This window comes from Hyperoodon ampullatus (genome assembly GCF_949752795.1).
Source record: "Hyperoodon ampullatus genome assembly, chromosome: 3".
Classification (NCBI taxonomy): domain Eukaryota; kingdom Metazoa; phylum Chordata; class Mammalia; order Artiodactyla; family Ziphiidae; genus Hyperoodon; species Hyperoodon ampullatus.
Genome location: NC_136916.1, coordinates 10321026 through 10332825, shown reverse-complemented (window position 1 = coordinate 10332825; position 11800 = coordinate 10321026). Strand labels below are relative to the sequence as shown.

The 11800-nt window shown below is 46.2% G+C and overlaps 1 protein-coding gene across 1 annotated transcript in view; it reads left to right on the top strand.

Annotated features, from left to right (window-relative positions):
* Nucleotides 1-221: 221 nt before the first annotated feature.
* Nucleotides 222-11800, top strand: part of GAD2 (glutamate decarboxylase 2) — a gene marked incomplete at both ends in the record, with an annotated part of 66510 nt that continues 54931 nt past the window's right edge. Inside the window, 6 exons of the mRNA XM_079700655.1 lie at nucleotides 222-297; nucleotides 1005-1064; nucleotides 1260-1409; nucleotides 2462-2695; nucleotides 7325-7415; nucleotides 7950-8062. Coding sequence (XP_079556781.1) covers nucleotides 222-297; nucleotides 1005-1064; nucleotides 1260-1409; nucleotides 2462-2695; nucleotides 7325-7415; nucleotides 7950-8062 — 724 coding nt within the window. The remainder of the gene's footprint in view (nucleotides 298-1004; nucleotides 1065-1259; nucleotides 1410-2461; nucleotides 2696-7324; nucleotides 7416-7949; nucleotides 8063-11800) is intronic.

Here is an 11800-nt window from a genome sequence, read left to right as displayed (position 1 = left end):
ACACGCGCGCACGCACCCGCAGACACGCACGTTTCCTGTCCCTGTGTGACACCCACCCTCTGCGGGGCGGCCGCGCCGGTTCCCGCGCGGTGTCCTCATCCCGCCACACACACACGCACACTCACACACACACACGCACGCGCGCGTGTGCAGGGCGGATCGGAGGGCAGCTCGCCGACAGTTCGCATTCGGAGGCGTCCTGCTCCAGCCTCGCAGAGCCGATGGCATCTCCCGGCTCCGGCTTTTGGTCCTTCGCATCTGAAGATGGTTCCGGGGATCCCGAGCACCCTGGCACAGGTAGGAGAACCGGGACCTGCAGGAGGCGAGCTTTGCGGGTGGACTGGGGTTTGCGGGGCTGGGGAAGATTGAAAGAGGTTTTTCCACTTGCAGTGGGAAACTTCGGACGCTTAGCCCTGCCCTCGGGGTGTGTCCCTGATGACCCAAGAGACCAAAGCCCCCACAGGCTCTTATCCCCTGCGAAGATGCCCAGAGAATCTCTGGGCCTTTCCGCTGAAATCTGGGAGAGCCCCCAAAACACGGCGGCGTCTCCTGGACGCCGAACTCGCGGGCCTGGGGCACTGCCGCCATCGTCGTGTCTGGACCCTGGAGAGGGACGGAGTGGCGGTGGGGAAAAGAAAAACTGGAAAGGGGGGAGAATTCTCTGCCTGTTAGGAGAGCCTGGGAGGAAATGGACAGCCTCGGTGTCTAGGAGAAGTCGCCCAAGCGAGGCGGGAAGGGGACTTTGCCCTAACCGAGTGGCACCTGGAAGGCAGTGCAAAGGGCCACAGTGTGGGCCGCTCCTTGGGGAACAAATCAGCGAACCGAGGGTCGGGCCGGGCCGCCAGGCTCCCGCGCGCCTCCCGCACCTGCCCGCTGTGCGGGGCCGCAGGCAGCCTTTCCCGGACCCCGTTGACGTTGACGTCGTTCACAAAGAAGGAAATTTCACACGTCTTTCTGCTCTTTTCTTACGGCCTCGCCCTCCTCCTGCCTGTCTGTACTTGCAGCGAGGGCCTGGTGTCAGGTGGCTCAGAGGTTCACGGGCGGCATCGGAAACAAGCTGTGCGGTGAGTGCCGGTGCCCGGGGGCGGGAGGCGGACGTGGCCGGGCGCCTCGGAGCCCGCGGGGGGCAAAGGCGCCTTCTCACCTCCGCATCCCATCGAGGGTCGGACATTCTTGATTTTTGGCCGGGGACGGGCGGGGTGCTGGGAGCCGGGCCGGCGGGCGGCTGACCGAGGTCCGCGCTCCGTGTCCTTGCCCAGCCCTGCTCTACGGGGACGCCGAGAAGCCGGCGGAGAGCGGCGGGATCCAGCCCCCGAGGGCCGCCTCCCGCAAGGCCGCCTGCGCCTGCAACCAGAAGCCCTGCAGCTGCCCCAAAGCGGGGGTCAACTACGCGTTTCTACACGCAACAGGTAAAGGCGCCTCGCGCGGCCACGGGGAGACACTGCCCCTCGCCCTGCCCCGCCCACCGCGGCCAGGAGGGACCCCGCGCCGGGAGCCTGAGCCGGGGCGTCGAGGTGGAGGGCGGAAGCGGACCTTAGGAGAACCTTCAGCCGACAGCGAGAAAGGCTGGGCCTGCCCCCTCGGTCCGACGCCGACCCCGGCCCCTGCTGGGCGCTGGGCGCCCGCGTTCCAAGGGAGCTCCGGGGCCGCGGAGCTCTCGGCCGGGCGCCGCCCTCGGGTCTGCGGTGGCCGAGGCGCCCGCGCGCGCCCTGGCTCCAGGTCCGCTCCTCGGTGCCGCTGAGGCCTCGGGTGGGACGCGGTTTCCAGTTCAAAATTGCTGAGACTTTCTAGGTCTTTAGATCGCAACAGTAATTTGTAGCTGTGCTTTCACAGGAGAACGATTCACGTGAGACCTGCGCGCGGTTTTACTCCCTTGCGCTTACACACGCGGTCACCCAAACGTACGCGCGCGCGCACGCACACACACACACACACACACACACACCACACACACACACACACACACACACACACACACGCTGTCTTTGAAAACAGTGGGCTTTCGTAATAGGCCAGAGATCCTAACATAGCATGATCCATTTTGCCTGATTTGCCCAAAGGCATTCCTCAAACATTCCTGACTTGAAGTGTTTCCGTGATCATTTAAGATGGTTTACTGAGAAATAACATTTAGCGGGAACGCCGGTAAAACAAATGAGTGGAGGCATAGTCTCTTAAAAAAAAAAGAAAGAAAGAAAAAGAAAGGAAATAAGAAAGGAAGAAAGCAACCAAGTTAACTGAAATGCAAGAAATAATTTGGGGTTGGGAGAGAAATCGTAATTTTTTTCATTCCTTCATCTTTGAAGAATCCCTCCTCTTTAAAGAAAATGCTATCGTTTCCAGAAGATTTTTTTTTTTAATGTAAAATGTCTCGGTTCAAAGAGAAATTGTCAGCTGACAAACTTTCCCTGGATAGTTTCATTGTAAAATTAAAATGTGGCATTTTGATTCCATTCTTTAGACCTGCTACCAGCGTGTGATGGAGAAAGACCCACTTTGGCATTTCTGCAAGATGTTATGGACATTTTGCTTCAGTATGTGGTGAAAAGTTTCGATAGATCGACCAAAGTGATTGACTTCCATTACCCCAATGAGCTTCTTCAAGAATATAACTGGGGATTGGCAGACCAACCACAAAATTTGGAGGAAATTTTGATGCATTGCCAAACAACTCTAAAATATGCAATTAAAACAGGTATTGTCCAATCAGAAATAATAAAGCTCTTTTTTCTTTTAAAGCTTTAATTTTTTCTATAAAAATGTTTTATTTTATGGAGTTAGTGATAATTTCAGATTTACAAAGTTATTTTCGTCATTTAAGAAAATAGTCATGATGAGAATGATTAACATCAATAGCACCCTTTGCCGTTACTGTTCATGCTTGTGAAGTTGATAATGTCAGAAACGTTATCTAAGTATAAATCATCAGATTTTACACTGCACTATTTGACCATGGAAATTAATCACTGATGTAGAAGCAACCATTTGTCAGCAGAGGCCTGTAGAACTGACCAAAAATAAAGAAAGGGAATCTAGAAATGAAAGCGCAAAAGGCATGATCCAAACAAAAGCCCAAATACCAGTGCAGTGCTGGTATTTCCTTGGCATAGAAAGCATCAGAAATTGGACAAACCATCCATGTAATGGTTGAAGCAGCAGGATAATAGTTTGGCATTGTCTCAAATGACCAAGACTTCAGATATGAACTCCAGGTTCCCTCTATTTTTAAATAAATGTACACAAAAGAAAACACAATCAAACTAGCTTAACAATTCAGCCATGTTATACAAGGATGTTCATGCTTCCTAACCATTCTGTATATAAGACAAAGAAAAAAGAGATAGAGGGGAATCAGATATCTGTAAGGGCAAACATTTTTCGTCTATTTTGTATTTATTGCTTTTTTATAGTATTCTTCATACTCTATCGATTTTATAGCCCCAGGTGTAACATTTATGTGGGTGCACTCTAAGCTTTTATTTTATCTACACAAAGTCAGCTATTCATCTCCCCAGGTTATGATTACCCCTTCATTTTCTACTTTGCCTCTAATCATCCTGATATACGGTGGCACTACACTTCATTAAAGCAATAAAAAATAAACGTGAATGAAGTTGGGGGGAGGGGAGACCTTGTGGATCTAAATTGATTTTTAGCCTTAAAAAAGATTTGCTAACAAATAAATACGTAAAATATCACAAAATAATAATTGCCCTAGAAACAATCTTTTTCTTTGCAAGTTTTGAATTTCATGAATTATCAGTATCATTCTAATCAACAACAGATTTTAAGAATGTTTGCCATGTGACTTTTAGCCCTTTGTTTTGTTTGGTTTTATTTTTGTTTTTGCGCGTTCTTTTTAGCAACAGAGAGGAAAGATATACATAGAAGCCTAAGGAAATTGATTTCCCATACTATTATTATCCACTTTTGTGAAAGTATAGACTTAGAATTAGATACATGGGGAAAATAATTTAACTCGGAGATTTCTATCAGACTCAATCTATGGAGTATGAGTTTTGAAGACTTCTTAGATTTCATTCTCAATTATATTCACAGAGATTCCACATGATGTATGTACTAGGTACTAAAGATGGTTTTTCTTCCTGATTTTCATGTATCTGTAGGTGCAAACCTGAGCAATGCTTTTAATTCATTTTTATTTGACCTATTCCCCAACCTAATATTTAAATACACTAACAGTAAATTGCTACCTATTATTTTGATTGTTACCAAACCAAAAAGAATCTATAAAAATGTTTCACATCTTCATCCTTAAAAGCTGGTGGTGTTTGAAATGCAATTTAAAGAGTTAAGATAATGGAAATTGCAGGTCAATGATAGTAATAGTTCTGTCTGTCAATGTTCCATTTAGTGTCGGGAAAAGATGGGCCAACTCAACACTTAGATTTTGCCATAATGCTTGTGAAACTGTTGGTCAGTGTAGCTCTAATGCATTTTATTTAAAGGTCAGAAAAAGTATGATTGAGCTGGATTTCTGACCAAGGCATATCAATATTAATTCAGTATCAGTATTATTCATAACATATGTAGTCTTCTGGTCCTTCCCCCCACCCCCAATAGCATTTCAAGTAATTAACAGCTGTCGCCTTCCTTTCTGACTGGCATGTTTATAGGTTTCATGCTGTAACTTGTATTTGACGACTAGTACTATTTAGGGTCTGTGAAGCAGTTACCATCACTGCTACCATTAGGCGTGCTAATGCTCCTCAGAAGATTCTTTTATCAAATGCATGTTATCATCTGCTTTCTACTGAGAGTCCTTAACCTAATTTCCACTTGGACTCCAGGCTTAGAGAGAAGTGAGGGGCAGGGGGGAAGTCTTCATGCATTGTTAAAATTACCTCTGTAAGGAATGTTGCAAAAGAAAACTGAGAAGTGCAGAGAATGATAAAATTCTGGAATAATTAACGTTTGCTAGGGTCATTGGGTTTGCTAGTGGTGGGGTGGGGTGGTGGAGGGCTTAATCTTGCCTTGAATCTCTGAACTCAGCCATGAGACAAAGGCATTGTAGCATCAGTAAACCAGGCCATCCTTGGGTGTGTGTCGCAGGTCCAGAGACAGCAGCCTGGACCGACTTGGGGCCCCTTCCCAACGGACACCAGGGTCAGAGCTGCCTGCGGCTGGCTGTGCACAGAGTCTGCACATCCTTCCTGGCTCATTTGCTGATCTGTGGGGAGCGGTCCAGAGGCGGGAGCAGCTCTAATCTCTGGTTTCAAACTCGCTGTCTCCGCGGCAGTGCGTGGCCACCCGATCCTTGGCCGGGCGCTGGCTCACAACACGGGGTTGGGGGGCAGCAGCAGTAGCGGCTAGGACAGCAGGCAGGCAGGTCTCAGGGAACCCTACCTGGATTCAGCGGCAGCCTATAGGTTCATGGGAAGTGAGCAAATATAATATTTCTGCAGAAATCAAGAGGACACGTTGTTGTGATTTGTCAAAGCATCTCCCTGCATGTTTCCACATCGTTATCAGTGAATGCAGATTTTGAGGCAGGAGAGATTTAGGTGAAATAGACCAAGGTCAAAAATTTATGGAAGAAAGAAGCCAAGCAAATGAAGCATCAAAGCTCTTTCCACAGTTTCCCGAAGTCATCAGGGTGAATTGACCTTCTGATTACCTGGGGCACAACACATATCTTAGGATCCCTCTCAATTTCATGCAGAGGTTTTCATGCCAACGTTTCCATAGAGTTAGTGTGTGATCATAGATACCAGATTTGTCCAGAAAATGCATGTGAGTTGGGAGAGTTGATTAATGGATAGATTTGCCAATCCTTATGAATTTCCTCGCTTCAAAGAAATGGCTTAGGGAAAGAGAAATGAAGGGGCCTCAGGAGGGAGAAGAGGGCTATGATTTCAGCTGTGAGCGCTAATGAAATGGGGAGCAATGAGGCAGAGAGGAGTACGCGGGAAGCCTCTTTCCCTTTCTGTGGATGCGCAGACGGACGGGGTCAGCATCAGAGCAAAAAGCTTGAAGGGCACCGTGCAGGGCCAAAGGGAGGTAAAACAATGCGGGAGAATGAACGAGAGCTGCCCAAACCCCAATCTCTTTAACATGGGCTCTTTCCCAGCTCCTGTCTTTTCTCGGGGGTCTCATTGTCTGGCCACATGCCCGCGGCTGATAAGAGAATGCTCTGGTCCTGGTCCCGAGATAAGCTTTGTGCTGACTTTTGTCTCTGCTTTCCCCATTGCCTTCCTTTATCTTGTTTTGTCCATGGTGGCATGAGAGACTCTCACATCCCCAGGCTTCAGACAGGTGTCCAGTAAGTGGCAGATGCCTTTTCATCAGAGGCTATTTCCATAATTGTTAATCTTCCAAAATGTTTGCTGCTAAACAAATCACAGATTTATAGATAGGCTTGTGTGGAGCAAGACAAGGAAATGGAATTCTAATGAGATCTTTACAATCACATTTTAAATAACAGCCTCAGGAGTGTTTGTGTGTCAACCCCTTTAGAGAGTTTTAGAGGAATCCAGAAGTTAATTAGATAAGCCTGGCTAATAGACTGATCAGTCCATTGACTATACCTTCATGTATCTTGTTGACAAGACAGTGATGTTGACTTACTTAGCTTTATTTTGAATTGCAACTACAAAGGAGCTCTGTTGTTTATGATCGAATATTCAGACAGAAAAGAATTGACAATTAGGTCTGTTCATACCATCTTTAGACAGTCATCACCTTTTGAGTCCAGGGCAAAGCACTCAGTAGAGTGTCCTATTTTCTCATTTTTGCCTTGTCTTTTCTGATCATCAGCCATTCGTCACTGATATTACCATGGATGTTAGCATGCCTGGCGGATGTCATGGTACATGACTGATTCCCAGGACGACTTCAAGGGAAAAGGATTTTCTTTAACAGCACAAGTGTAAACAAGAAGTCGCCTGTCTTTGAACAGCTTTGGATTGCGCCGGCATTTGAGTTTGCAAATATATTGAAAGAATGCTAGAAAATAAACTAGTGTCCACATTGCAAATCACGATTATTATATTTTTTATAGGGTATGTTTAAAGGAAGATTTTTAGAGTGTGTTTTAAGAAATATCAAAACCCAAAACAGTTTCTCTTGTTAAAGGAAATGCTCCTTTGGGATGTGTGTGCGTGTGTGTGTGTGTGTGTGTGTGTGTGTGAGAGAGAGAGAGAGAGAGAGAGAGAGAGAGAGAGAGAGAGAGAGATGGGTTTCTGAGTATGGATTTCCTATTACTGAAGGATCTTTCAAGGTTCTTTAGCTAGAGAAATCATGTGTTTTGGAAGCATTTATTTTCATTGGATTCATCCTGATTCTGGTGTTCTGTCTAATTCAGGGCATCCCAGATATTTCAATCAACTTTCTACAGGACTGGATATGGTTGGATTAGCAGCAGACTGGCTGACATCAACAGCAAACACTAACATGTAAGTAGCTAAATGTGTTTCTGTGTAATCCAGGATAATTATTAATGAGATTCCATAATCTTTATTCTACCTCTCATGTGAAAAATCTCTTTTTATTAAGTAGCCCCTAAAATAGTGAGACGAACTTCAGAGGAGTATGGATGTTTACTTTAGCTTAAAAGATAGTCCTGATATATCTTTCATGCAATCAAAGTTATACACCATGTTCTAAACACCAAAGGGACATTTTGGGGCATGTTGGATTTATAATTATTTATAATATGAGAGCAATGGGACCAGATGTTTTCTTTTAGATAGTGTTATAATGTTACTCTGCAATATATTTATTCACTGTGATAAATGACCCTTGCTCATTAAGCCAATGATTGAAGCTCTTGACTTTAGGAATATAGAAAACCGAGCAAAACATTTTCCTCTCCGCTCAGTGCTATAATGGTAAATTGTTCTGTAGATTGAAATTGGTCTGTAGATATTGTAATGATGAATTATTCCTTTGAGTTACAGACATAAAATGTGGCCATTACTACATTTCAGGTTCACCTATGAAATTGCTCCAGTATTTGTGCTTTTGGAATACGTCACGCTAAAGAAAATGAGAGAAATCATTGGCTGGCCTGGGGGCTCTGGCGATGGGATATTTTCTCCTGGTATATGATATTTTAACCTTTCTTTGTGTTTTTTCTTCTGATATGTCATGCCTTATTATGAACCTAGAAATGATTATATATCTAGTCTGTGTTTCTGCATTAGGTTAAATAGGCTATATACTGATCAAAAGAATGAATGTGATTAAGTGCATGTGACCATTGACCACACCTCCAAGCCAACTACACCATGCTTGAATATTAATTATTTGTGTTTGAAAAGAGCATCATCAGCAATGATATTAACCCAGTACTTCTACTGTGATCCTACACATAGGATGTATGGATCGTGTGGAACAGAGGAGGAAAGATTCCTAATAAGGGAATTATAGAATAAGGGGATTTCACTCTCCCAAGCATCAGTGAAAGGAGGAGTTTCTTAGAGCTAAAAGAGAGGGTGACGACTTCTTCAAGAGGTTTCTCATTCTTTTGCTTCTTTATGATGTCATTCAATCTTTCCAGTCTTTCCCATCCTGCCTTTTATCACCAGCCATTGCATTCTAAGCTCCGTTATTTACACCTCTTCCAGCCAAGAAAATCAACCTGAGACAGAAAGTCCTGCTTTTGGTTCCGGGGTCTGTGTGCGTGACCTTGGTTTGATGCAGAGATGAAATAAAAGTTAGGAAGGCAGTGGGAAGAGAGAGAGTCACTGACCCGTGGAAAGGAAAGCTGGCGTGCAGACTGTCACCTCTTCAGCGGCAAGAGAGGGGTCTTCAGAATGGGTGTTACTGCCCCAGGGCTCAGTCCACGGAGACTGACCCTACTGGGGAGGCCAGAGCCACACCTGCCGTTGTGTCAGGCAGAGCAAAGGCCAAGTCATGCTCCCTCTTCAGCAAATCTACAAAGACAAGGGGATGATGAGGGAGAGAGAAAGTGAAAAGAAGGCAGAAGGAAGAAATGATGAGTAACAGTGGCCTCAGGGCCAAGTCTTAAATTAAGCAGCTTTATCTACAAGCTCAGATCGGCTATTTTATTTTCTGTTTTTAAAGCTAGAGCATATGTTTTCAGGTGCTGAAGGAAAATGTGTTAGTTAAATGAAAGGGAAAATTTGCCTTTTTAAATTTAAAGTCATTGAACACCTGCCGTGATGAATTTTAAGCTAGCTTTATTTTGTAGGGAACTGAGTATTTAGTGTTCCTTTGGAAAACCATCCCCAATTGAGGGAAGTTTGTCATTAACTGGAACTGATGCTCTTAAGGTGTTTTTTCATGAGGAACTGGGTAGGGTACAGAGATCAACATTGTTTCTACCTTTATTCTTCCTTCTCTTGTAAGATCGGTTGTGTGATTGAGCTGTCCTGAGGGAACCAGGAGCACCTTGGGCTCTCTTTTAATGGTTCCCAAGAGTGGGAAGAGAACAGCTGCTCCTGTGGCCCCGGAAAAGGTGACTAAGCGGGGTTGGGCCAGGCCTAACTTACCTGGCTGGTCTTGGGACCCACCTGCCCCAGAAAATACACAGCCAGAGAAAGACTCCTCTTTGGCAGTTCTGCTAAGCCAGGTATGGACTAAGGGCTGCCACCCTCATCAGTGGTGGGGAATGATCAGGTAGAAGAGACTAGAACTTGATCCTGAGGCTCCTTCCTTAGATCCTGAAGACCCACATGCTCTGACCCCAAGATGGAAGCCATAGATGCCAGGCTACAGTGTAATGTAGACCTTGCACAATTGGAGGGGACAAAAGAAAAGGTCATTAGCAACCTGTTTCTGCCCTGCTTTCTACAAGGCGTTACAGAGGAGAGATGGATCATAGCATCCTCACTTGTTAATGGATGCCTTTCTGGGTAGCATCCAGCCTTATTCCTGGAGAAAGGGTCTTATGATTTAAGGGGTGCACATAAGGGAAATCACACATCTCTGTGCCTGAGACCTGAGAGTCCCATTGCCTGGGACTAGACATGAAGAGTTAGGTCTGTGCTTGAATCTATAGCACAGCCCAGTTTCCTTACACCTCCATCGGTAACAGCCAGAGGCGACATGCTTCATGGAAAGTCCTTTGAGACTTGTAGAAGAAATCTGTTTACAGGATGTGACCCTCAGCCGGGAGCCAGAGGGAACTGGAGAACGTCACCGCTCAGGGAAATCTTGACTTATTCACAAACCTTTTCGCATCTAACAGGATTTTCAGAATGTTTCGGGTCTTGTTTTTGCACCCTTTCTCTGGGAGATTCCTGGGAAAGACGAGCGCATAGGGCTCATGCATCTGTCCTCCTGCCTGTGTGACACAGCGCAGTCTGCTCTGTCCAGAGACCCAGGAGCCTCTTCATCCCTCTCCGGACGGCTGAACCTTTATTTTTATTTATTTATTTATTTATTTATTTATTTTTTGCGGTACGCGGGCCTCTCACTGTTGTGGCCTCTCCCATTGCGGAGCACAGGCTCCGGACGCGCAGGCTCAGCGACCATGGCTCACGGGTCCAGCCGCTCCGCGGCATGTGGGATCTTCCCAGACTGGGACATGAACCCGTGGTCCCTGCATTGGCAGGTGGACTCTCAACCACTGCGCCACCAGGGAAGCCCTGGCTGAACCTTTAGATGGAGAATGACTGAGCCATGAGATGCAGAGTGGGACTCCCTGGACAGTTGTCCTGAGAAGTGCACTCTCTCCGTGTCCATCTTCCCCTTTGGCTTCCTCTCTCCTTTCTCCCCAGCCTCTCTAAAAAGAACTAGGGTAGCGGTTCTCAACTGGGAGCTATTTTGTCCCCAGGGGATATTTGGCAGTGTCTCTGGAGAAATTTTTGATTGTCACAACTCATTGGGGGTGGGGGGCATGTAGTCCTACTGGCCTCTGGTGGGTAGAGGCCAGGGATGCCCAGAGAAGCCCCACCATAAGGAATTATCCAGCCTGAAATAACCCTGAGTGCCAGGATGGAGAAACCATGAGCTAGAATGAAACTTCCTTTAAAAGCTGGTCCTTTGCCCACCAGCATCCTGCACAGTCAGCCTTTTAGACAAGGTGCCTGCTCAGAGCAGGCTTGACCTGGATTCTATTTGTTCTATGTCTCTGGGGTCCACAAGAGGTAGGGATTGCCCTCATTCTGACTGATGACAAAGCCAGGCTCTGGGTGACTACTGCTCTTTGCCAGGTTGCCTGCTTGCATCAGAGTCCAGGGCAGAGACAAGGCAGAGTCATGGCCCTGCGTGGGCCATCCAGCTTGGTACGGAGAACCCTCCTCCACAGCCACCAGAAGGGAAAAGAGCTCAGAGAACTCACGGGATGGTACAGCCCGGGCGCCTCCCCCTGTGGGCTGGGGGTGCTCGCTGTGTCTTCACTCTGCCTCGTGGTCTCACGGCTCCCACACCAGCATATTCAGGTGCATTCGCAACAATCTGTCTTTCACCTGGTTCGCAAAAATCCTAAACTTTCCAACAATCCTGGGGAGAAGCTCACTTTTCTTTGCTTGTCAAATGAGACTCTACTTATAAGATACAGATCTTATGGTATGAAATCCTTGACAACCTTAGGATGACACATGAATAGTAATTCAGTATGGACTTAAAATTCCCTTTGTTGTGTATCTTCCTATAATTATGAAATTTTAAGCATTAAAATTATATTTCAATGCTGTCATTGAGAGGGAAGAACCATGTGGGGGGAATTAACAGATGAATATGATGAGAGGGGCTTGGATGTTTATCCTCATCCTATAAGGACTGTTAACAGTCCACCTCATTAATAGCAACTGATATTTCTCAGTCCAAGTGCGAGGCATTGCATGAGCTGAAATGAAAAGAAATGTCCTCT